This window comes from Ctenopharyngodon idella, chromosome 12 (genome assembly GCF_019924925.1).
Source record: "Ctenopharyngodon idella isolate HZGC_01 chromosome 12, HZGC01, whole genome shotgun sequence".
Taxonomy (NCBI): Eukaryota; Metazoa; Chordata; class Actinopteri; order Cypriniformes; family Xenocyprididae; genus Ctenopharyngodon; species Ctenopharyngodon idella.
The window spans coordinates 21,059,317-21,086,820 of NC_067231.1; the positions used below are offsets into that span (position 1 = coordinate 21,059,317).

The 27,504-nt window shown below is 38.0% G+C and overlaps 1 protein-coding gene across 4 annotated transcripts in view; it reads right to left on the reverse strand.

Annotated features, from left to right (window-relative positions):
- Positions 1 to 550: 550 nt before the first annotated feature.
- Positions 551 to 27,504, reverse strand: part of gabrz (gamma-aminobutyric acid type A receptor subunit zeta) — a 29,144-nt gene continuing 2,190 nt past the window's right edge. The window contains exons 2-10 of one of the 4 annotated variants that reach the window (XM_051913902.1): positions 25,258 to 25,331; positions 16,637 to 16,737; positions 16,312 to 16,379; positions 14,194 to 14,411; positions 13,746 to 13,828; positions 10,757 to 10,894; positions 10,486 to 10,638; positions 3,318 to 3,511; positions 551 to 3,191 (exon numbers count right to left, since the gene is read on the reverse strand). In XM_051913902.1, coding sequence (XP_051769862.1) covers positions 2,856 to 3,191; positions 3,318 to 3,511; positions 10,486 to 10,638; positions 10,757 to 10,894; positions 13,746 to 13,828; positions 14,194 to 14,411; positions 16,312 to 16,379; positions 16,637 to 16,737; positions 25,258 to 25,310 — 1,344 coding nt within the window. In that variant the 5' untranslated portion in view covers positions 25,311 to 25,331 and the 3' untranslated portion in view covers positions 551 to 2,855. Of the gene's footprint in view, positions 3,192 to 3,317; positions 3,512 to 10,485; positions 10,639 to 10,756; positions 10,895 to 13,745; positions 13,829 to 14,193; positions 14,412 to 16,311; positions 16,380 to 16,470; positions 16,616 to 16,636; positions 16,738 to 18,234; positions 18,415 to 25,257; positions 25,336 to 27,504 lie in introns of those variants that run through there. The other 3 variants (XM_051913901.1, XM_051913903.1, XM_051913904.1) reach the window with 3 other exon arrangements.

A 27,504-nucleotide genomic window follows, 5' to 3' on the forward strand; every position in this document is an offset into this window, starting at 1 on the left:
TGATGAAGTGTGCTGATATATTATATATATATATATATATATATATATATATATATATATATTATTTATTTATTTTTTTTTGGCATGGCAGCCCCTGCTTTTGATATCCATTCCCCTTTTGTGTGATCCTTGATGGAGCTGGAGAAAGAGCCTGAGCATGGCTGACTGAACATCTCACTGAGAAGTTAACAACACCATGGCCTATATTCCCATCTCTTCATCTATTTAACCATCTCTGACATGCTATCTTCTGCATTAAGAGACAGCTGATTATACAGGTTTGGAACCAAGGTAATAGGTATTGGGTCGTACTCAAGAAGAAAATGATTGAGACTGAGATTCTTCTTAATGGAGAAAATCAGTGAGAATTGCTGTGATGTCTATTTTGATCTGAGCCTTTCATTGTGAAGTTGACATCACAGCGCCACCATGTGGTTTGGTTTCATCAGGATATAAATAATGAATGAAATGCTGGTAAAGGAAGGTAAGAGATCACATTTTTTTTGGAAGGTGAAAAACAAATAAAACAACAAAGGTACAAATATTCAGATTTTATTAAAAATATTTTATTACCCTAAACATTAACTTTACATGCATAGTGATACTCACTAAGATATGAATATCATACTACATAATAAAATAAAATAAATAAAAACAAAATCTACAAAAAAATATTGAAACATTAATTTTATGCCATTTAAGGCTCAGTTTTTAAACGCAACATCATTTTACACATTAAGAGTGTTAATTTAATTTACATGCTGAAATCAAATTTGTCCAGTGAAAACAGCATTTAATAATATATTATAGGCTACTATAAATACTGCAAAGGAATGTGCATAAATTGAGTAAACAAACGGTTTGCTATTTTCATTTTTAAGGAAATGTTAAAGACTGGATGTTAAAACACTAGCTCTTTGGCATCAGGATCAGTACTGACAACATACTAACCTAAAGGCAGTAATATGCTGTAGTGACAGATGTATTGCCAAGTGCGTCTTTCTATATCAAGTTGGTTCTGGATTTAGATAAGGATAAAAATAAACGCAGAAAGTGTTCCAAGAACTAGACTCGCCAGTAAGGGGCAGTAGGACTCTAAGATGCCACTGCCATTAAAGGATTTTGAGGCAGGGCATTACAAGAGTTTGCTAAATTTCACGACCATTATTTGTTTTTGTACAGTACAGAGAAACCTTGCAGCTGACTGACCTGACAACTAAAATGTATTTTTTTAAACAAATATTACGTTCTGTCTCGAAATATATTATTTTAAGCCAGTCTTAACTTTTTATTATATCCAAATCTCTGAAAACAGATGCAGAACTCTCCATGCATGGAAAACACGGCAACATGGCCTGCTGTCTCTTTAACAATTGTATGCAACTTTCATGCATTATTAAAATAACAGTATTAATAATAAATATTATTTGGTGAACTTCATTTTCAATATTAAGCCAGTATATACAAAAACAAAATGCTCCTTGGCAAAATAATATTGCCTTTGTAATTCAAAATCTCAGTGCAAAAGGATAACATAAAAATATTTGTACAGCTTAATTTGAGCACAAAATATATTCACCTGTAAGAAGTATGACATTCACAGTAAAAGAAAAAAAAAAAAAATACCCACAAAGGTCAGGTGAATAACATGTTCTTGAAAAAGATCATACAAACCAGCAGGTTCTCTATGACATATCGATAACAAAACGTGTTTACAGTGGAAAGAAATGTATATTGCAAACTATATGCAAATAATAGCAATTCAGACATCAACAATGCATAAAAATCTGCCAAGAAATCGTGTAAATGTCAGTGTTGAATATGCCATTAGCAAATACGCATCAGTGTTTTAGTTTTGGCATTTGCCCAAAATAGTCTCCTATCAAAAATACTGTAGTGCAGTTCTTAATGGCCAAAACTTTAACTAGGTCAAAGAGCCTTAGATTGGATAAAAGCATTTCATTAACAAAAAAGAAATAATTAAATACAACAATATACGCAGAATAAATAAATGAGCATGCAAATAATACAGAATCATTCATAATCAGAGCTTCTATCTCTAAGAGAATATTCTGTTACGACTCACGCAGATAAATCACCAGGAGAAAATGAGTAAAATCGACTTGATTCCTGTTTGGCAGCTAATAACAAGACATGATTGCTGAATTTGCAAAAACATACAGTATATGCCCCAAAAACAATGTATAACTTGTGCTCATTTGAATTCAGATTGTGATTATGAACGTTAGATACACATTAAATCTTTGGTCCAGTTACTTATTATTACTGTAGCTGTCAAACATGCTGATACGATTCTGATGTTCATTTCATAAATTAAACTTAAATTAAATTCCAACTTTTCAGTTTCATGAATTTCTTGTGGTTTGTTACTTGTGTCAACAGTAATTTATAAATCATGCTTTTTCTGTTAAACAACAATTTAATCATACTTACATTCAAGTCAATTTTAATTTGTTGTACGGACATCATGAAATCATACTGCAATTTACAGCTAGGCCGATTTTCATTGTGGATTTGAGTGAATCTAAAGCTCCTCGGAAAATGAAGGCCACATATTCCTGACACAGAGATGTAGATGCATCATCAAGGTGACATAGTATAAATCTGCATATATCTGTGCAGTCGAAACTCACTCAGATCCCGCATACCACAAGGAATGACGCATACTTGGGTGACATGAACACAGTCAGTCATTCTCGGGTGACATGAGTTGAACTGAAATGCATGCTGACATGTAAGAGTAGAAACCCTTAGGTAAACTGTGACACAAAAAGGGACACACACTTAAATCACTTGAAACCCCTCAACAAACATACACACCAACAGCAGGAGCTTTAGAAGTACAAGTAGTAGGTCCAGTAGAGAAGGTTGATGAAGATGAAGGAGAGAGGGAAGGTCAGCCGTGAGTAGTTGTCAATGTAGTGCGGGTTCTCCACTTTGCAGCAGTTCAGACAGCGCACGATACGACGTGTCGTTGACATACACTTGGTGCAGCGGTTCTGTGGCTGTGAGGAGTTGATATCCTCCTTACTTTCACTGGGGGTAGGGTTGCTGGCGCTGCCCATCCGGGACAGCATCTCCTCCCGTTTACGGGCCCGCAAAGCGTGGCTGCCGATGGAAGTCACAATACCGTTCATCTCGTCCTCACGCTCCTGCATTTCCTGGCCATACTGATGAAACAGTGAGACGTAAATGTGTTTGATTTATTGTCATGACTATGGCAAGGTGAAGATGATCTTATTCATGGCCATTATGGTATCGTTACTTGGCTCGTTTATTTAGGTAAAGGTTCTCACCATATATGCATTGGCAGCATTCGGCTGGTGTAACGTGCAGAAATGGGCAACTGCATATTCAATCAGTGCGCCAAATATGAAGCTGAAGCAGATGCCCAGATACACATCGATGGCTTTAATGAAGCAGTTGGCATTGGGTAAAGAGGTGCGGGCTCCCATCATCAAGGTGGTCATAGTCAAGACTGTGGTCACTCCTATGAGTTAATACCAAAAAGTAATAAAAGTTATAAAACATTGGGGAATCATATACACCGTCAAAGAAATTCAGCAATATGTTTCCTTACTGTAAAAAAAATCCAACTTTCAAAAATGTAAAAAGTAGCTTTAACAAAGCTTTTTTAATAGGAGCAGCCAGTTTCACAACTTTGTATTGCAGCTTGAAATTAAAAAAAAAAACTGGTAAATGATAATTTCTTTACATTTTACTGTCTTAATTTATGCTGCTGTTTGACATTTGTGTGTTGAGGTATATGCATCTCATGCAACTGTTGGATTTAATATATTTGCCTACCAAGATAATATGTTTGCCTTTAGTTTTAAGAGGCAAATGATGATTATATCATATAGTGGATTTTGAAAAGGTTTGTAGCTCCTTGCATTGCTAAATCTTTAGTTGCCTTGGCGAGAACGTTAAAATTCAATAGACTTCCTGTTACTCATTAAATGAATTTAAATATTTAAGTTTTTAGTTGCTAGTTGAGTTTACTTAAATTGATTGTAATAGGTTGCCTTATTTTATTAAGTTAGGACAACTTTTTTACAGTGTATATTGAAATTAATCATTTCATTAAATCGTCTCAGGATTCCCCCAGAGGGAAATGAGATGCAGCGTCATGGCTTGACGCTATGGAAAGGCTTTGTTTGAGCCAGTGTCTGAAACATGTTTACATGGTGTGGCTGGGGGTGTGGCAGCCCGACGCTGCGTCTTGTTTCCCTTTCAGGGAACCAGGTTACATACGTAACATAAAACATTCCCTTTTGAGTGGAACTCAATGCCACATCATGTCTTGACGCTATATGAACTTTATTACCAGTGTCGCCATGCCACAGGACAACACCTGCCCCACAATGCTGTGTATCTGCACAGACAATTGTTGAGCGCAAGCTGAGACAGGATCAAACAGATCGACTATAAAACCTGATGAATGTCTGTCGAAAGGACCATCCTGCTGCAGCACAAACATCTTGTAAGAGTGGACCCCTAGCTAAAGGTTTAGAGGACACAACACTCCTAGTAGAGTGGGCCCTAACTCATAGAGGTGAAGCCACTCCACACGCCTTATAGGAGAGGGGGATAACGGCAGGCAGTGATCCAGTGTGTGATGCGTTGCTTGGTGAACACATTCCTTCTATTGCGGCTACCAAAGCAAACCAGAGGCTCAGAGAACTTACACCACTGGCCTGAGCAGTGGGCGTAGATCCTCAAAGCGTGGACTGGACAAAGAAAATACATAATTTTCTTGCTCTTTCTTTTCGTGAGATGGAGAGAAGAAAGCATGCAAGACCACTGGCTGACCAGCCATAGAAGTAATATGGAATATAGTCTGATCTGGGGTGCATAACAGCTCGGACATCACCTGGAACAAAGTCTAAGCAGGAAGAGGCAACTAACAGGGCTTGCAAATCTCCTACTCTCTTAAGTGAAGTCAATGCTAGTAAGAAAGCCACTTTAGAAGAGTCAACATTTTTTCAGAAACTTAAAAATGGCTCAAATGGTTCTTCTGTTAATGCTCCCAGGACCAATGGTAGGTCCCATGAAGGTACTCACGACCAGCAGATAGGCCTCAGCCATCTGGTACCGTGCAAGAACTGAGACACCAGAAGATGTCCCCCATGAGTTCCATCTAAAGGTATATGGCTAGCTGAAATGGCGGCCACATAGACCTTTATTGTAGATGGGGACAACCCTGTTGAAAAGACATTCTTGAAGGAACTCAGCACTGAACCAACAGGGCAGTTGACTGGGTCCAAGTGATGCTGCTCGCACCATGATACAAAGAGTCAACATTTCAGGGCATACAGCATCCTGGTGAAAGGGACTATAGGGCCCTGTGTACACCTGGAATTATAATCCATTTTTGTCGATTGGATCACAAGGGGACGACACTAAATACAGGTGTAAATGGGGTCTAACACATTTTGAGCTTGTCCACTTTTGACCACTTCCAGAGGTAGTCGAAAACGCATTTGACCGGATTGCTTTTGTAGAGTAGACGCTCATGCGGTCGAATGCATTTGAACAACCACAAAAGACCACCTACTCTCCACCTGTTGACCTAATGCGTAAACATTATAGGAGGCGCGGCTGAAGACCCAAGTTTGGTTTGAAGACAAAAAACATACCAAGCACAATGTTCTCTCGCCATTCCTGATTTCTAATACACACTCACCGTGTTTGCCATGGTCTTGTGACTGCCAGAGTAGAACCGAAAGCTGATGCTCTCCGTATGTTTTTCCGTCGTCTCCAGTTGCGTTCATATGGAAATTGAGTAAGCTTTCATTAGATCAAAAGATCTGAAAAAGCCCATAAATTTGCCCGCCCTCCCGGTCGAAAGTGGACAAAAGAGACAGATTAAAGCACCAGGTGTAAACGGGAATGCATCTCTCTCGTGTACTTGTGATCCAGTCGACCAAAACACAACTTAATACCAGATGTAAACAGGGCCTAGAAATCAAAATTGTCTCAACAACCTTGGTTGAGAGACCGGAATCTATGAGTTGGGGCCCCTAAATCACCAGCTTGGGATGGTAGATCGTCCCTTGCACTTGAGACAGAAGATCTGTCTGAACCGGAATCTCCCATGGAATGTTGTCTAGGATAGATATAAGGTCCAAATGGAGACACTAGGAATGGAGCCACTAGGAGAAGGTGGACTTGGTCCTGGCAAACCCTTGCTAGAACCCATGGGAGCAGAACTATCAGAGGAAAAGTGTACAGATGCAGCCTCGGCCACATCTGTACTATGGCATCCAGCCCCAGAGGAGCTGGAGGTGTGAGGGCGAACCACAGAGGACACTAGGTTGTCTCCTCGGAGTCGAACAAGTCCACTTTTGCTTTGCCATACCTCCGCCATATGGACTCCACTACTTGTGGATGGAGTCACCATTCCCCAGGCCTCAGCCCCTTACTCGACAGGATGTCTGCCCACAAGTTTGCATGCCCCGGGATGTACGTTGCTTTTAGTGACTTGAATTTCTCTTCTGCCCAGAGCAGGATCTGCTGCGCCTGCCTGGAAAGGAGGCGCGAATGCAGTCCGCCCTGGTGATTTACAGTGGGTACGGAAAGTATTCAGATTTAAATTTTCCACTCTTTGTTATATTGCAGCCATTTACTAAAATCATTTAAGTTCATTTTTTTTCCTCATTAATGTACACACAGCACCCCATATTGACAGAAAAACACAGAATTGTTGACATTTTTGCAGATTTATTAAAAAAGAAAAACTGAAATATCACATGGTCTTAAGTATTCAGACCCTTTGCTCAGTATTTAGTAGAAGCACCCTTTTGATCTAATACAGCCATGAGTCTTTTTGGGAAAGATGCAACAAGTTTTTCACACCTGGATTTGGGGATCCTCTGCCATTCCTCCTTGCAGATCCTCTCCAGTTCTGTCAGGTTGGATGGTAAACGTTGGTGGACAGCCATTTTTAGGTCTCTCCAGAGATGCTCAATTGGGTTTAAGTCAGGGCTCTGGCTGGGCCATTCAAGAACAGTTATGGAGTTGTTGTGAAGCCACTCCTTCGTTATTTTAGCTGTGTGCTTAGGGTCATTGTCTTGTTGGAAGGTAAACCTTCGGCCCAGTCTGAGGTCCTGAGCACTCTGGAGAAGGTTTTCATCCAGGATATCCCTGTACTTGGCCTCATTCATCTTTCCCTCGAATGCAACCAGTCGTCCTGTCCCTGCAGCTGAAAACACCCCCACAGCATGATGCTGCCACCACCATGCTTCACTGTTGGGACTGTATTGGACAGGTGATGAGCAGTGCCTGGTTTTCTCCACACATACCGCTTAGAATTACAGGCAAAAAGTTCTAGCTTGGTCTCATCAGACCAGAGAATCTTATTTCTCACCATCTTGGTGTCCTTCAGGTGTTTTTTCATGTGTCTTGCACTGAGCAGAGGCTTCCGTCGGGCCACTCTGCCATAAAGCCCCGACTGGTGGAGGGCTGCAGTGATGGTTGACTTTCTACAACTTTCTCCCATCTCACGACTGCATCTCTGGAGCTCAGCCACAGTGATCTTTGGGTTCTTCTTTACCTCTCTCACCAAAGCTCTTCTCCCCCGATAGCTCAGTTTGGCCGGACGGCCAGCTCTAGGAAGGGTTCTGGTCGTCCCAAACGTCTTCCATTTAAGGATTATGGAGGCCACTGTGCTCTTAGGAACCTTAAGTGCAGTAGAATTTTTTTTGTAACCTTGGCCAGATCTGTGCCTTGCCACAATTCTGTCTCTAAGCTCTTCAGGCAGTTCCTTTGACCTCATGATTCTCATTTGCTCTGACATGCACTGTGAGCTGTAAGGTCTTTTATAGACAGGTGTGTGGCTTTCCTAATCAAGTCCAATCAGTATAATCAAACACAGCTGGACTCAAATGAAGGTGTAGAACCATCTCAAGGATGATCAGAAGAAATGGACAGCACCTAAGTTAAATATATGAGTGTCACAGCAAAGGGTCTGAATACTTAAGACCATGTGATATTTCAGTTTTTCTTTTTTAGTAAATCTGCAAAAATGTCAACAATTCTGTGTTTTTCTGTCAATATGGGGTACTGTGTGTACATTAATGAGGAAAAAAATGAACTTAAATGATTTTAGCAAATGGCTGCAATATAACAAAGAGTGAAAAATTTAAGGGGGTCTGAATACTTTCCGTACCCATATAAGAATATAAGTATATAAGAATATGTATATAAGAAACTACTGATGTGTTGTCTGTACAGACCACCACATGATAGCCCCTCAGGTGTGGGAGAAAGTGTTTCAGAACTAGAAACACTGCCCACATTTCTAGACAATTTATTTGCCAACACGATGAAAGTCCCCCCAACAACCACTGGCTGGGCGGCCATCAAGAACCGCACCCTATCACCGCACCCTAGGTGTCTGTTGTTAAAGTCTTGCGGCAACACGCCCTGAAAGTCTGGTCCTTGTTCAGGAACCATGCCTCCTAAAGCCGTAGAGCATGTAGCCCACGGCGCGTGACCTTTACGACCCTGGAGAGATGGTTCAGAGGATTAAATCCTCTGCTTTTGAGCCAGAACTGGAACAGTCTTCTGTGGAGAAGGCCAAACAGAATGATTTTGGCTGCTGATCTTGATGTGAAAATAGGCTTTTAGATTTATCATCACAAACTAATCTGCGGATTGAATTTGTGACATTAGTTTGAGGGTTAGCATCTTGAATCATTATGTCCAAGAGTACAGTTCAGACCCCTTAGATCTAAAACTGGACACAACCCCCATCCTTTTTGGGCACAATAAAGTCCCAGCTGTAGAACCCTGAATCTCTCTCTGGGAGGGGTCTCTATGGCCCCTTTTGCCAGGAGAGACTGTAGTTCCTGATTGAAAAAGACTTTTTCTCATTCTTAAACATACCACTGTTGCTACCATGCCATTGAACTGTAACATGTAAAAATTTCTTACAGTATTCAGTACTCAAGCTGCCAGAAAGTCTGACAAAGGGGTAATTTTTTCGATGGAACTGGCCTGACTTGAATCAGAGAACTGGCAGGGACCACCCGAGCAAGCTGAATGGAAAGATTGCTCATGAGTGAAGATGAGTGAATGGCCCGTTGGGTGCCTCCACCCCCAAACACTGTTAGTGGCAGGGTAAGTAGAGATGCTTGCCAAGGGCTCAGAGGAACATCGGGCACACAATGTTGTCGTGTTGTCGCCCTTGGGGGCCAGGGCCCACGACAGTCAGGACTTTTTCTTAGCCATCCTGGAGGACCTAAGGTCCTGTCTGGATGACTGTGTCCGAGCACACTTCCTGAATTATCTGAGAGCTCACACTTGTACCACGTGAACGCTGTACCACCCAACCACTGCAGATTAATTTAGGTGTTGATAGTGTTGCCATAGTAACGCATAATTCCCAGTCTGAGGAACAGCTCAGAGTAGAACGTCACGTGTTGGCATCTCGAAATCATGGTAATTACAATGTGGTGTGAATGCAGCATTAATTCAGATTTACCATTCAAATACTGTTATTTTCACTAAACATTTTTAATTTAATTTGGATAAAAGCTACAAAAGCCATGGCGTGAATGGATGTTTATGTTTGGTTTACATTGGAAAGTTACTGTTATTTTATGGTTTTTTGGGGAAGAAACACAGACCTGTTAGCGCTTAATGTTACTGAATAATGGAGATTCAGAAGGTGGTTATTGTGGTGATGAAGAGAGTCTCTTGTTAGGTCAAAAACAAGCTATTATTAGATGAGAGTGTTGCATAAGTTGTTTTGGTGAAAAAGCAAATCTAGTTCCACTGCATTAGCTATGTCGTTAGAGTAATGGATTATGTGATCTGAAACTATTAATATAAGAACAAAATCTGTTCTTTTATTAAGCAGTCACATCAGCAAAGAGAAAACTTATTTGAAATGAGCAAGGTGTCCACCAGCGAGAACACAACAAATGAAACAAGTACAGCAAAACAATATCAACAACACTAACTAAAGATAATACTTTACCACCTTTGATTCTTAATTACAACTATACATGTTCCTTTCAGTCCCAATCAGAATTTAGATAATATAGCTGGAATTTAATTTAAATGACCATTTTCCACTCTTTCAGTCTGTACTTTGAGGACTTATATACATTTCCATTCAAAAGTTTGAGGTCAGTAAGGTTTTTAAATGTTTTTGAAAGAAGTTTCTTATGCTCACCAAGGCTGCATTTATTCCATCAAATATTCAGTAAAAACAGTAATATTGTGAAATATTATTACAATTTAAAATAACTGTTTTCTATTTGAATACATTTTAAAATGTAATTTATTCCTGTGATGGTAAAGTTGGTAAAGATGGTAAAGGACCTCTGTTGACATTCGTGTCATTCATTAGGTGTCATTCATTCATTTTGTGTCAATCATATAAGTTGCTGAATACTAAGAGGTGATGTTTGATGATAATTTGTTAATTTGGTAATGACTGCTTTACGTTCCTACCTATGCAGATGCGAGCAGGAACTGAAGACTGACTGATCCAAAATGAGACCCAGGACAGGACCACCAGAGCACTGGAAGGAACATATGTCTCCAAAATGAAATATAAGATGCTCCGCTTGAGTTTGAAGTGGAAGATCAACTTTGGGTAGTTACCTGTTATGTTATTATTAAATAAGAGAGAAAGTAAAAACATCAATACAGCATGTAGAGTTTTTTAAAATATCAGTGTGTGTGTGTGTGTGTGTGTGTGTGTGTATGTGTGTGTACATACCAGTCTCGTAAACAGCTTCAGATTCAGAGGTGTAGTGATCCTCAAGGGTGTACTGAGCCAGCTGTAAATTATCAAGGCCGCTAACTGATTGGTTTCCCCGTGTCCAATAGAAAACAACATCTTTCACGTTATATCCCCCTGAGGAGAACATAATATAAATCGAAGAGCCAGTTATCACTACACAATAAGTAATTCCAATGCTGAGAGCTACTATATTTCCACCAAATTACACTTACAGAGCAGTAAGTAAGCATTCGATTACCCCTGATTTTATATGCAGTGCTGCTAGAGCACTATGCTATAATACAGGCATTACCATAAATTCAATAATTTTCAACAGAGCTGTTCAGTCATTTGTAGGCCAACCTGAAATGCTAATTCACCATAGGTTCCCTAAGGAATTTCCAAACAGTTGTCTGACTCACCTAAAATGCTAAATAATAAGCCTAATTAGGGATAGTAAATATCCATATCCAAAAGCACAAACATAAAATATATGAAAAGTTTTAAACAAATTGTAATTACTATATACAGTATATACAGTATATTCTGTTCATGCGTCACGGTGTATTCTGTTGTAATACATAATCTACACCTCAAGATGGCACTGTGTCATGCAAAGTTTAGTGTGCAAAAGAGTGTCTCATTAAAAAAAAAGCCTTTTTCCTTCATCTAGAGCATAAAACATTGTGAACTTTGTTGCCCTGATTCCACCCAGTACTTAGTTATTTCATAAAAAAAGAAGCATACTGATCTGTGAAGAGTAAATAAACTCTATAGCTATAGAATATTGCAGTATTTATTATGAATGATTTATCTGTGCACATCTTTACTTAAAAAATTCATGTGCCCTCGTAAACTTTAATCAAAATAACTTCCCCTCCCTCCTGCAGCGACATATCGTCTCTTCTCTGATGATGTGTTTACTGGCACGAGGGCGGGACAACCTGTCACTCACATCACAGCAATAGCACAACGATTTAACAATCCAATCAATTCCAGATGGATGAAATCAAGCCACGCCCTACATTTTTTCTTGTTCAAGAAGCCATTTCACTCTGATACACGTCACAATAGGGAAGAAAAGTCTAACGAAACTTTAGACTTTAACTTTGTTTATATGTCCTGCTGCAAATATTATTGTGAACAGCTATGGATTTACATGCCTGTCCATGCTGGTTTATGCTTTTCGTTTGGTGATGGTCTAGCTGGCTCATTTATCTCCTGTCGCATATTGTTTGAGTAACCCTGGACCTAAATGTTTGGTCACATAAATGTTTGGTTAAATCAGTGCAGCAAGCATATTATTAAAAACTGCCCATGTGTCTCTCATCGAACATAAAATAAACCCCTCGAAAATACACACATGCCAAACTCTCACACAGCAGTCTTGGGTGAGTGAGCATATGGAAGATCCTCTATGCAGATTAATTTTTTACAACTTAAGGGACATTCATGGTGTGTACACCTGGAGCATTTATCATTATGAAATGAATATTTCACAAGTGTTTCACAAATTTAAAAAGGCCTGAAACATGCATGTATCTTAAAGAGTTAGACACTCTTATGCCTGCCTCACAACAGTGTACCAAATCACAAGCACTATGTAGTGCTGATTAATGGAGAGACTAGACTACACTGTAAGGTCAGCACATAACACCCCTTTGGAAAAAAAACAGCATATGCTGATTAGGTATGTTTTTTTTTTAAGCATGGCAGCTGGTTTGAGCTGGTTTATGCTGGTTCTTAGTTGGTCATGAGCTGATTTAAGCTGGTCCTGAACTGGTAATAAGCTGGTCCTGAGCTGGAGCTAGTTACTTATGACCAGCTTAGGACCAACTAAGGACCAGCATAAACCAGCTCAAACCAGCTGCCATGCTTCTAAACATACCTAACCAGCATATGCTGTTTTTTTCAACAGGGACAGAACACTGAAAATTCACTAATTGGGTCTCATTCACTAACTGCTTACGTGTGTGTGTGTGTGTGTGTGTGTGTGTGTTTGTCCTGGTAAACTCTACATTATGGGGACCAAATGTTTCCACAAGGATAGTAATACCGGTCATTTTTGACCATATGGAGACATTTGTTTGGTCCCCATGAGGAAAGAGCTTATAAATCATGCAGAATGATGTTTTTTGAAAATACAGAAAGTTTTCTGTGATGGGTGGGTTTAGGGGTATGTGAAAGAATATACAGTTTGTACATTATAAAAATCATTATGTCTATGAAAAGTCCTCATAAAACATGGAAACAGAACATGTTTGTTTGTGTGTGTGTGTGTGTGGGGGGGGTGTCTATATGTTACATACGTTATGAATGTATGATTTCTATTTCAAATAAATACTGTTCTTTTGAGCTTTATATTCATTAGAGTCCTAAAAAAAATGTATCGGAGTTTCCACAAAAATATTAAGCAGTACAACCATTTTCAACAATAATAAGAAGAAATGTTTCTTGAGCACCAAAACCGTATATTAGAATGATTTCTGAAGGATCATGTGAAGCTGAAGACTGATGCAGTCATGATGCTGAAAATTCAGCTTTGCCATCACAGGAATAAATTACAATTTAAAATGTATTAAATGTAATTAAAAATGTAATAATAATTGTACATTTATTTTCTGATTAAATAAATGTAGTCATGGTGAGCATTCATAATGGCTGCTGATACATAATAATCATCATGTACATATAAAATGTGTATAAATTCTAAATATATATTAATGTAAAAATATAAATCTAATATATACCCAACCCTACAATGTGTCTTTCTTTTTTCAGAATAACAAAAATGACGCATTAAAATATGGTGCATTCATCTGGTATGGTTCTGCATAAAAATGCAGTCATGTGAAGTAGGCATATATAAGCGTTGTATATTGTGAACACGTTCACAATTACTAGTGAACAAAAGTTCACAAAAGTTGTAAATTATCTCAAATCTGGCTATGGTTTCAAGAGAAATAGAGAATTATTTGAGGCTTACAGCTTTCAAGTTGAAGCATGCACGTCTGCCTGTCCATGGGATATTTGGTTAGATCCATACTGCAGGCCACTGTGGTGGTAATTCTAGAGAAACAGAGAGGTAAAAAAGAGAGTGACATACATGAGAGAATGTTATTGCTTATATAACACTGTAGATCAGCTCACTGTCTGTAGATGCTACTTTCAAGCTTAATTTTTGATGCCAGCTGCCCATCTGTACACAGGCTCTGTGTCCCCTGTCACCGCCTCTATTCTTACCCTATTTTCCACTATTGTGAACTATTCCACTGGCCCATATTTATCCCCACCTCTTTCTAGTTGTCCTCTCATGCCCCATCCCTCTATCAAACCTCCAGTCAGTCCTTCAACAGTAAACCTGTTCCTTAACAATCATAAGACCGCAGTAGCATCTGACTTAGGAACAGGTCCTATGAATGACACCTCACTACCTCAGGGCATACAGCACAGTTCCGTTGGGGAATATCCGGATCAGTCTGTTTTCGACAGTGATGTCGTGCAGGAAGGACTTCTTGGAATCCACAATGAACGTATCAGGGACCCAAAGGAGTTCTACCAGTCTCCCATCCAGACTCAAGCTCTTATTGCCATCAAAACACAAGCGTTCATCTGTCCAGCGCTGACGAAGAAAGATGGTGGCGGTGTAATCCTGGAGAGGTTGAACAGAGATTCTTAATTCGGCTATGTGCACCACAAGCTTAGATTTACATCATACACTCAGCTCTTATACAACTCTGTCCAAAGATCAAAGAGGCTCTTTGAAATATGGGCCAATGATGTGACTCTTTTTTTTTTTTTTTTCTTCTTTTTTTTTCTAGATCTATTGAGATAAAAAAAAAAACAACATTAAAATGCAGCTCATACAGAGAATGAATTTTACTTGTTTTACCAGAAATCAAGTTGATATTTCATTTAAAAATGAGTGTTAATAAAAAAAAGACATATATGCATGTTGTTTTTTCCCCAAAATGTTATATGCATTTTTAAAATATATGAACTTGCACAAGTTTCCCTCCTTTTCATCACCTAAAAGTATTCAATTATTTATTTGTTTGTTTGTTTGTTATTGACCCCATATGCTTTTATATTAGTTGCATATTCTTTGAAGAAAACATTTACAGACAAATGTTTATAATATTAGTTTACAATATAATATAATTTGAGTTCTGTCATGACAACTCTCAGAGTGTTTGACATTGTAATGGATAAGACAATGTTGATATGTTTGTCTTGGCGGAATAGATCTGCTACGCCGCTGCTGCTGCTGGTGTTGGTTATTGCTGCTGCTGCTGCTGCAGAGCAAGTACAGGACTTGCTACTGTCAATACATACACAACATGCTGCTGTGAGCAAGATATGCTGCTGCTGTACAATAGCATACATGAATTAGCATAGCAGATCTATACAGGTGGAGCTGGGGAAGGTGGAGGGTTTCTGAAAGCGTGCTGCAAACTGCTACAGCAAATGCTAACCAAGTATTTGAAAGTTGAGCAGTAAGCTTATTGGTTACTGATTCAGCAGGAATCAATCAGCTGTCCCCTAAAGAGAACAATGTGAATGCAAGCAGCACGAGTTAAAGGGTTAGTTCACCCAAAAATGAAAATTCTGTCATTAATTACTCACCCTCATGTCGTTCCACACCCATAAGACCTTCGTTCATCTTTGGAACACAAATTAAGATATTTTTCATAAAATCCGATGGCTCAGTGAGGCCTACAATTAACACTTTCAATGCCCAGAAAGCTACTAAAGACATATTTAAAACAGTTCATGTGACTACAGTTGTTCAACCTTAATGTTATGAAGCGATGAGAATACTTTTTGTGTGCCAAAAAAACTAAATAACGACTTTATTCAACAATTGTTTTGTTTTGTTGTTGTTTTCAAAACACTGCTTCATGAAGCTTCGAAGCTTTACAAATCTTTTGTTTCGAATCAGTGGTTCGGAGCGCGTATCAAACTGCTAAAGTCACGCCCCCCCAGTAGTGAACCACTGAAATTTCGAAACACCTATCATGTAACAAAGCCTTGTTTACTGAAATCACGTGACTTTGGCAGTTTGATACGTGCTCCAATTCGTGCTCTGATTCGTAAAGCTTCGAAGCTTCATGAAGTGGTGTTTTGAAATCACCCAACACTAGATATTTTTGAATAAAGTCGTTATTTAGTTTTTTTGGCACACAAAAAGTATTCACGTCGCTTCATAACTTTAAGGGTGAACCACTGTAGTCACATGCACTGTTTTAAATATGTCTTTAGTGGCTTTCTGGGCATCTGAAAGTGTTAATTGTCTTGCTGGCAATGCAGGCCTCACCGAGCCATCGGATTTTATGAAATCTTAATTTGTGTTCTGAAGATGAACGAAGGTCTTACGGGTGTGGAACGACATGAGGGTGAGTAATTAATGACAGAATTTTTATTTTTGGGTGAATTAAAACTTTAAAGACCTATCAACCTGTGCCATTTAGAGTTTCATGACAGAACTTTGTATTTGTCTTAGTAATTTAGAAATAATATTTGGATGTTTGTGGTTTGTAAGTGTATCATACCATGTTGATTTCTGATATGGTGTCTATGCTGGCGATATCCAGACTCATGCCTACAGTAACAGGGCCATCTGAAGAAAAAAAACAACAACATGTACTGCATTAACTAGAGTGACGACGCTGCTAACAGAGAAAGACAGTAGAAAAGGGTTCTTAATTTACATGCGTTACAAGAGTGGACTGCATCAACTCAAGCCTGGAGCGTTTCCGCTGAATTTAAATTTGTTTTAATTGCAGTTGTTGATGATGATAGGACTTTAAGAGAAGATAAAAATCCACTTATGCAAGATAATAGTTTGTGTAAATGTAAAAGCTTTGTTCATCGTACTGCCAAAGAATGGCCTAAGGTATTTGTTGTATCCCTTCATCAGTTTCTGAATGGTGGGAGGCAAAATCTCCTCCGTGCTGGCGACGGAGCCATCCATGATCCTGTAAAAGCAGCAGAACACAAAACACACACAAATACACACACATTAAGCACTGCGCTACCCCACAAGTCATTGCAGAAAAACAGAAAAGCAATGTTACTTCCACCGAGTCAAGGGATGTTTTGATCATGTGGACGTAATTGCCAATAACATATGACCTAGATTTGAAAATACTGTGTATTTTTAGGTTTCATCTTTTCTCTCATTAAAGCACTGCTGCTGACTGCGGCACGTGCGATTTGAACGTCCTTAGTGTTGGTAGAAGCGACTGTGTTCTTTCCCGCAGAGCGAAGTCTCTGTTTCTACAGTGTAAAGGACCCGTGAGCTTCAGATATTTTTCAGATTCAGTGTAACAACCCCACAGAGCACAGCAGCACATGTAGAAAATACTTCAAGGGATGTCTGAAGAAAAAAACCTGCATGGTTGACACTACACAATATACTCATAAATATTCTAGAATGGAGAGAAACAAGTACTCTGGGCCAAGCACAGCATGGGGACAGAGGTATACATGGATTTTTACTGCTTCTCAATGCGGCAAATCTCTTCCGTCCCTTCTGCACTCAGACATCACCCTATCCAATATTCTTCTTCTTCTGCTGCTATAAATACATACAGTGAGATCCAAAAGTCTGAGACCACATTGAAAATCTGGGATTCAAAATCTAGTTGAAACCTGTAAATAAGCAGAAGGTTTAGGGATTTCAAACAATTAGAACAATGAAACATTCTGATTTAAAATGAATAGGAAATGTTTAAGATTCTGATCTTTGGTCACTAATCAAAGTAAATTTGTGATATTGATCATGTGATCATATTCAAATGTTTTTGCTTTCACTGAAGCTCAAGGTGCTCTTTGGATCATTTTCAACATACTGGATCACATGATCATCAGTTGAGTGCAGCTGTCATTAAAGCAAAAGATGGACAAATCAAATACTAAAAAATTCTGAAATTTTTGTTAACTTTGCACACAATATACATTACCGTTTAAAGGTGTAGTTCATTATGATTTCACTTGTTTAACTTTAGTTAGTGTGTAATGTTGCTGTTAGAGCACAAACAACATCTGCAAAGTTACAACGCTCTAAGTTCAATGCAAATGGAGATATTTTAAGAATTCTGTTTAAGGACTACAACAAACGGCTGGTAGGGACTACAACGAGCTTCTTCACGGGTTGCTGACATCACTAACCCTAAAATTTACATAAACCCTGCCCCAGAGAACACGCAACAAAGGGGTGAGGCCATTTTATTGCAATACAGTATGTAACAAAAATGCAATAGCATGTCATAAAAGCAAGATGCCACCATAAGTTATAACCGTAATTAAACTAAACTATACCTGTTCAATCTTCATGCAGCTTATATTCTCTGGCTCTGTAGGATCTTACAACAGTTCCCACATGAGCGATTTATAGACTATCATGATGACAGAATATGCTAATCAATGACTTTAAGATATCCCACATCAGCTACATAAATTAAGTAACTAACCATTCAGAAACGTCCTGTTGCATTCTACATGTTGTCACTTCTTCTTGAGTCTCTCCATCATTGTCCTACTTCGGTTTGAACATAAAAGGCTGAACAGTTTCTGACATTTTCAGTGAGTCTTCCTGAGGTAATCGGCGCTGCTAACACTATGTGCTAACAAGAGCTCTTGAAACCCCGCCCTCTGCTTAGGAGCAGCAGCTCATTTGCATTTAAAGGGACACACACAAAAACGGAATATTTTTGCTCACCTTCAAAAAGTGACAAATTTAACATGCTGTAAAAAATTATTTGTGGGGTATTTTGAGCTAAAACTTCACATACACACTCTGGGTACATCAGAGACTTATTTTCAATCTTGTAAAAATAGCATTATACCACCCCTTTAAAAGTTTGGGGTCAGTGCATTTTTTTTCTATTCAGCAACAATGGATAAAGTTGATAAAAAGTGACAGTAAATATATTTATAATGTTACAAAAGATTTCTATTTCAAATAAATGCTGTTCTGGTGAACTTTCCATTCATCAAAGAATCCTGAAAAACATTTATCATGGTTTCCACAAAAATATAAAGCAGCACAACTGTTTTCAACATTGATAATAATAAGAAAAGTTTTTTGAGCACCAAATCATGATATAAGAATGATTTCTGAAGGATTATGTCACACTGAAGACTGGAGTAATGACTGCTGAAAATTACATTTTAAAGTATATTAAAATGAAAAAGTTTTTTTATTGTATTGTAATGATATTTCACAATTTCACTGTTTTTACTGTATTTTTGACTGAATATATGCAGGCTTGGTGAGCATAAGAGTCTTCGTTCAAAAACATTAAATTATCTGACTGAACCCAAACTTTTGAATATAATTTGATATATAATTTGTTTAAAAAAAACTTTAATATGAGGCCTTTTGTCCAGTTTTGATTGTCAACCATATGATGTACAGAATTATGCATGCTAAAGTGCACACACTTATATGAAGGAGAAAGACAGAGAACGACTGGGAAAGATCAAAAGAGAGGAAGTGAGACAGATGGTGAGAGAGAGTGAGAGAGACACAGAGAGAGTTTGGAAGACAGACGGAGAGCTTCAGGTCACTGACATGATGTCTCTATTATTACTCTCATTAAACTGTTACTAAAATCTAAAAAAAAAAAAAAAAATCTGAAGTTAACCGTGCAGGTCAATGCCTTTATATTAGCCCCTATAAACACATGGAAGACTGTTCAAAACATTCCTCACCTCTCAGACACATTCGATCACATTCTGCATCACTGCACACTTGGCAGAAAAAAGGCTCTTGCTTTCTACATGATGTATAGCTATTTTCACTGGGAAGTACAACTAGCATTTCAGAACACTTGTTTTTAAGTATGCTCCACAAGATGAAGTCTGTCTCCACATGCCTCCCATAAAGCTGAAGTGTGCATTATTTTGATGTTACAAACTTACAATATTTTCTCCTATCTCAGCTTAATAAGCAGAGACAAGCAAAAGTAAGCCATTTGTAGGTTGTTTCTCCCAGAAAAAGTGCAACACTGTGGTGTTAGCAAAACATTGCTGTTTGTTTGAGCATCCCGACACAGCATCATCGGCTCGACCAATGACGTGACTTTAGGGGTGGGAATATCAGACAGTCTGACCAATGGCAAACGGTCATTATTTTTGTATGTTTGGTGACACCAGTGACACAGAAATGACACACTTCAGCTTTAATCAACCATCCTAGTCAGAAAATCAGGATGGCGTCTCTACGGAAAACAAGTTATGCAGGTCAAATAAGAAATAGCCATATCATCAAAGCAATGCCATTTGTGTTGTTTTATCTTATCACACATACAAAAACTGTGTGTATTTCAAATGAAACAAACTTTTTCTAAGTGGAATAGAATTCAACTAAAAAGCGTGAACATATGCCAAACTTTATTTATGATTAGACATTTTTTGTGTTAAATGACAACTCTCTGGTTGCTGGCCCCTTCAGGCTGAAGTCCAGTCATGTGTGAAGGGATGCTGGGTTATTGGTCTGTAAATGCTGGGTAGACTTAGTTTTTCTCTGCTAATTGAGGCAGTTGATAAGCATCCATCATACCCTTACAGGCATCTAACACCATATTGACACATTCTTTTGTTACATGCTTTGACTCTTTATGTCATGCTGCTGTCAGTGCTAATAGATAAAATTGTGCATTATGGAAAATGACAGTCATTTATATCTGCACTTTTCTCAAATGTATCATTATAAAAATAAAGCCCACATCAATTCATCAAAATGAAGCCTACATTTAAATTTTTTCATTTAGCAGATGCTTTTATCCAAAGCGACTAAATTGAGATATGAAATGTTATGAATGGCAAATGGGAAATGAGATATGAATATGAAACAGCATTTGCAAAAGATTTTACTTTCATAATGCTACAAATTTCAGTGAGAAAAGATAATAAACAGCAACCAAACTGTTCTTTTGAATTTAATCTTTTTAATGAACAGGTTCAACCAGTTCATGAAATCGGTCTGAGCGATTTGTTAAAGGGCTAGTTCACCCAAAAACGAAAAATCTGTCATTTATTACTCACCCTCATGTCTTTCCAAACCCGTAAGACTTTCGTTGATCTTAGGAACACAAATGAAGATCTTTTTGATGAAATCTGAGAGCTTTCTGTCCCTCCATAGACAGCTACGCAACTACCACTTTGACGCTTCAAAAAGTTCATAAAGAGATTGTCCAACTAATCCACATAAATTGAGTGGTTTAGTCCAAATTTTCTGAAGAGACGCAGTCGCTTTATTTGATGAGCAGTTTGAATTTAGGCTTTTATTCACATATAAACAATCATCAACGCACACATCAGTTGTGGTTAAAGGAAGTTCAAGCATGTTTGCTTGACGGGTTTGTTCTCGCGAGTGAAGCAGGTTCGGTTGTGCTTTTGTTTATGTCCACTGATCAATGTGTACATGTGAATAAAAGCCTAAATTACATATTTTCATCACATAAAGTTATCAAGTCTCTTTAGAAAATTTGGACTAAACCACTCAATTCATATGGATTACTTTCACGATCTCTATGAAGTTTTTGAAGCGTCAGGCTGCACGATTTATCGCACGATACGAAAAATAACATTGAACTTAAACGCGATTCTTAGTGCGATTATGAAATCGCAAAGGCTGCGTTTTTTTTTATGCGCAGCTTGTCAATGAACTATGGCTCCAAATGCTAATCCATCTGAAAGCACTGCGAGTTTGAGTCGCTTATAATGTACATTTGAAAAAGCAACACGCGCCAAACATCTTTCCAGATATGAGAAGCATTTATTAACATCTTGTCCAACAAAAGACAACATTTAATAACATGTTTTTACTCCAAACTCACTTCATAACAACAGTTGAGCATCCTTCTGTCAGATGATGTGGCTTTTTACACAGAATAAGGCAGTCGTGTATGTTTATTAGTCATGTTTAATCAATCAAAGCGTTTCAATCTTCTGTTTATTCAGCTACAGCAATAGTATGATAAGGATAGGGATTTCCTGGAATGACGCGTCTACTTCTGCTGCAGGGCATATTTGGAGTTTCTGCGCAAGAGCGCCCTCTGGCTTTCAGATGAAGAAGCATTTACTACTGATCACAGAGCCGTACAGATCTGACAAGCTGCGCATAAAATAATCGCAGCCTTTGCCAAATCGCGTGCGGTTTAATCACAATAAATCGTGCAGCTCTCTATGGAGAGACAGAAAGCTCTCAGATTTCATCAAAAAGATCTTCATTTGTGTTCCGAAGATGAACGTAAGTCTTATGGGTTTGGAATGACATGAAGGTGAGTAATTAATGAAAGAATTTTCATTTTGGGGAGAACTATCCCTATTTGTTCATGAATCTGACTGAATGTGTTCTCAAGTTAACTTGAGTCAGTTGGAATGGATTGAATGGATAGAAATGTTAAACAAAACAAAACAGAAAAAACTAGTGGAAATATGTTTAAAAGTTGCTTTTAATAGCTAGCATTAAGATTAGGATTATCTTTTTCAGCCGAGTGATATAAACTAATTTTAGTAATGTAAAATAAATAAATTAAATATAAAACAAAATACCAACTAAATATAAAATTAGGAGACACGTTAAATTACAATAAACACAACTAATACATCTAAAAAAAAACATAATACTTGGCATGTAATCTTGGGATATTAAGGAGCCACGAGATGATACAGTATCATTACGTAAAAGAATTTCTTAAACTGTTTTGATCCAGTTCTTTAGAATTAATGTTCAAATTACATTTTGATAATACTGTAATAAAACCACACATGACTTTTCTTCTAAATGTCCCCATTCCCAAAGACAAAAGCAGATGTGAATTTTAACAGACTAAGGATTATTTAGTTTTCCTATGTCTTTCCTTAGCTCGGAACCAACCTTGAGACTAAATCCAGCCCACGTCTCTGGTGTTTAGGCTGACTGACGTGTTGTGTATGGAGGAAGAGTGCTCCTAGCAGGACTGTCTCCCCAACTGTTTCTGCTTTGGTCCACAGAGACAGTTTCTCAAGCTTGTATCAACTCCATCTCCCCGTCTACACACATCAGTGGCCATAGAGATATGAACCCCAACATCGCAACTCTTTCTCTGTGAGACCATGTCCAGCACTGAAATATTAAACAACCTCAGAAAGTTTGAGGAGAAAATAATTTAAGTTTGTATTTTTTCAAACTGATAGAAAACAGATTCTAACCAACCAACAAATAGATAAATAAATAAATAAGCAAGCCAGCAATGCGCCAGGCAATTTGTTTATTTATAGTGAGTTCAGAGTGATGATGACCTAATTATTTTCATAAATCTGTATGCGCTCTTGATACCACCAGTGTGATCCCCTCCTGTGGTTTGGATCTAGTCTGGTTTATCCAGAGGTATGTGTCAAAGAAATTGCTTACTGTACTGAGGAGTTCATGCATTAAATATGGCTTTTAAAATAGAGCATTCAGCTGAGTCTCTCATCTACAAAACAGTCCTACAGTATATTTATATATAGATCACTGGCAACTGACCTATAATTAAAACTTTAATCATGAGGAGTTTTCATTAAAAAGACTTATTAAAAGGGTAACATTATAAATATTTTTCTCTGAGGTCCCCTTATAGTGTCAGTAAAAACTTATTATAGTTTTTCATGGTTATTACAATGAAACAGGCATATGAAATGAGAAACAGCACTTTCTCTGCCAAATCCTAAACCTTCTAACAGTGTTGTCATGTCTGCTTACTATAAGAGACTTTGGGTTTGTTTTTCATAGTCACTTACAAATTTGCACAGTGAAAGATTGCACTTTTTATGGGTTTATTTCCAAAATACACATAGGTGTTCAAGAGACAAAGAGAGAGACATATTGATTGAATTTGATTGACTATTTGTATGCAGTATATGAAACATTTACATTTTTGTAATAGAAAATGCAATTTAGAATTATTTTATGTTTTATTCACTTTATGCTACAAAAAAATCTGATTAAAAAACATGCAATTCTACTTGATCCAAAATAATCGATAATGTCTTTTCAATTATAAAACGTCTATCGAATCTCTGAAAAAAATCTCTCTTTCTTTTTGATTTTAGTTAGGTTGTTAGAAAGCTAACTATCTATTTGCATGATATCAGCATTCACCCAATATAATCACCCAGTATAGGTTTCATCGACATGTAACCATAAACGTCAATGTCTGGTGAATTCCCTTCAAGTTGCAGAAGTACAGAACAAGTTGTTTTTGCAGCTAGGTTTCAATAAATGCTTTTTTTTTTTTTTGCTGGTAAGTAGGTTTTGAGTTCTGAAAGTTACAGTATGATTTCATAGTACCTCAAGCTCTTTTATCTCAAAAGATCAAGGAACATTTTTTATGACGTGACCCCTTTTAAACACTATTGGTTCTGCACAGACCTCATATACCAGTAGTATTAGATTTCAACAAACAAAACATTTCAAGGCCCTTTGTGAGACTAAGCCTCCATTGCGCATCCTTATCTTCATGTGCTAAGAACTAAGAACCCAAAAAGGAGGTATTGCTCTTGTTGTTGTGGTTTAGTCTGTTATGTGATGGAAGCTGAATTCCAGGCCAAGCTATATGTACACCCACTAAAGTCTCCCATCTTGCCAGGAAGAGAGACTGGAGATTGGAGGGGAAAGGAGGACAGGAAGGGGGTGGGTAAAAGCAGATGGTGAGGTGAATCGATGTTGGCACACTTCTTCAACATCCCCCTTTGATCTTTTGCAGAATCGTCCTGACCAGGTCCTATACATCTTCCCTATCAAATTTCAAAGGTCACGCCAGAATACCAGCATCGATGATGAGATGCATATCTCATCAAATGGAATCAACCTGAACTTTCATTGAACATGGCTGAGCGATGGCAGTTCCAGTAAATCAATGTCTTGTTTCTACGCTGTCACCAGTAATCGTGTTAGCATTGCAGCTACTGTACTGCTGCATGGAAAGATAAGCTCAAACAGGCAAAACAGAGAGGAGACATGATACGAGGGCTGGTATTTCCATCTATAACCCGTACATTGACTCCGGCGGTCTCATTCAGGCTTACCCAAAAGTCTACATGGATTAGCTGTAATTCCATCCTTCCTTTAGCTACACCTTTCACCAAGCCTACATAATCCGGTGTGAATGGATACTTAAGGCATATAGTCTTTTATTTGCTGCCAAAAGAGTAAAACCTAAATTATACTGGCTTGTCTTTTCGGAAAAGACGTCACTCTGAAAGCTTTTCACCCGGGAGAACTTGTTGACAAAAATGGGTTTTCCGCCTCAGCTTTCCTGCGAGGGTCAAGAAAGGCTGTGTTTATCGACTTTACAAAGTTACTACTGAAGTGAATACACATTCTATACACTCTAGTATTAAATAAATTAAGAGGGAACAACATGAAAGCAATAAACAGTGTATGTTGCAGTCATATTCAGCTAGCCATTTCACAATAAGGGTAGCAAAAGTGAGTTTGTTATAAGCCACCAGGAGTTTCTTACCTGCTGATGAAAAGAAGGAGGAGCAAAGAGCCCACAAAGCTACACAAATGCATGGCTGCTTGAGCGTTACGGGTCTGACTGAGAAATGAGAGACAAAGAATGAAGAGATTATGTAGAGACTCAACAGATTTGTACATAGAGATTAAGCATTACTGACAAATTTCGCAGTTAGCACAAGCGCTCAACATTTTAGCTTGATGAGCCAGGCAAAATTAGGACAGGTTTTCTCAATCCTCCTTAAGTGTGTAGACTGTTTAGTGAGAAAATATACCCCTTACTCAAGTTTTGACTGAAACTATAAAGTGATATCCTTAAAAAAATAAGAGCTTCAAATCAATAATTTATCATCAGTATACTATGAGAAAAATTTTGACCAGCTAACCAATTGAGATATATATGGAAAAAGGTTGAGAAAATGTGAAAGTGAAACTTTCATACAGGTTGTCCTTTGTAATCATTAACCTCAGACCTGTATGTGTAAATTAAACCATTGAAAAGAAGCACTCTGATATATATAATCCCAGAACACATGAAATAATCCCTCAAAAATGTTTTAACGTTGGAATCCACTCTGAGAAGAGATTTACTGATGGTGACATAAAACTCGATAGATACTGTGCATATTTCCGGGAAATTATGTAAAACCACTTTAGCTATGTGACCACCAACTACGCAAAGACGACAAGATACAACAGTATAAGTAGTATTTAGGTTTTAAAATTATTCTCAATCCCCTAATTCTTGAATACTTTCCAGTTGGCTCTGAGCCTTTCAGCCTTGTAAATAAAATAGATTTAATGTGGCCCTATATTTCACAGATACTTTTTATCTTCTCAATGTCTATTTTGAGCCTTGATGGCAAAAAATAGTCTGTGATTCTTTGCTCAGTCTTCCAGCACCATTGCAATCTGTGTGCAGCTGTGACGATGAGTTTGAGACAACAGACGTCTGCCCTGCAGCATGTGTTCATATACACACAATGTGCAGGAAGATGTAAAAATGCATAAATTTGGATTGCATGGATAGTGCTACAAAGTATTTAAAGTGGGAAGCTTGTCATGTTGACGTGGTTGTCATGTAGACATGGCCAAACAAACACAAAACTGTCATACTGTTAACACGAAAAAGAAAAATCTGTTCTTGACCCAGATTAATACGTTTTTTTCCACACAGACCAACACAAACAAAAAAACACAAACACTGAGATGTAATACTGTTCCATTCTGCCTGTCAGTGCTAATAAATCCAGATTGCGCCACATACAGCAACCCGTCTCTAAGATCAGAACATTTTAAGTTCATTATTTATTATTTTAACACTCCTGTCTCTTTTATACTCATCAGCTCTTCATTGTAGTTTGTGTGGGTAGCAGAATAAGTACCGCTGTACAGAAATACAAAATAGGTTTTCTGAAAACAAAAGGGTTTTATTTTTAAACTGGGGTCCGCAAAATTGAAACTCACTTAAAATATCTTTTTTTATAATCCACAGAAGAAAGAAAGAAAGTCATACAGGTTTGGAACATCATGAGGGTGGATAAATGATGACAGAATTATTTTTATGTGAACTAGCTCTTTAATTTTTGTAAGCACAAGTCATCAGAAGTTGACACATCCTTACTAGGAGCAAATCTAGACATCTCCAGGATTATTTGTACCTGCATACATGAAACACGCAGTCTTCCCACACATATATATCCCACACTCAGAATTTCCTCAGTGCGAAAGCATTCCTACCCACGTGGTTTGTGACTCAGTGGCTGCTTGAAGGATCCTGGTCTTAAGAAGAGATGTCACTCATTTAGAGTGACAGATGACATCTTTAATGAGGTCTGGATGGGTAAGACCCTACGGGAAGGGTACGCTGGACTTGTACACTTAACAACCTTACCAGGAAACCCAAAATGCCTGAAGCTGGGAATGGTTTGGTGGTTATGGCTATTGGATCTCCATTGCTACAGATAACTGCTCTGCCCTCTTGACTCTCTCGTGTAATATACACTACCAAAACTAACATTTGGGTTTAAAAATGCAAAAAGTCTCTTATGCTCACCAAGTCTGCTTTTATTTGATCAAAAACACAGTAAAACAAATTCCTTGCTGAATAAAATCATCAATTTCTTTTTTAAAAACTCATACTGACCCCAAACTTTTATATGCTGGTATAATTAGAAGACTTGGCAGCTGGTCTGACATTGCTAAGCTACATCTATCTAAAAACCAAAGAGCCTCAGCTATTTTTCTTTAT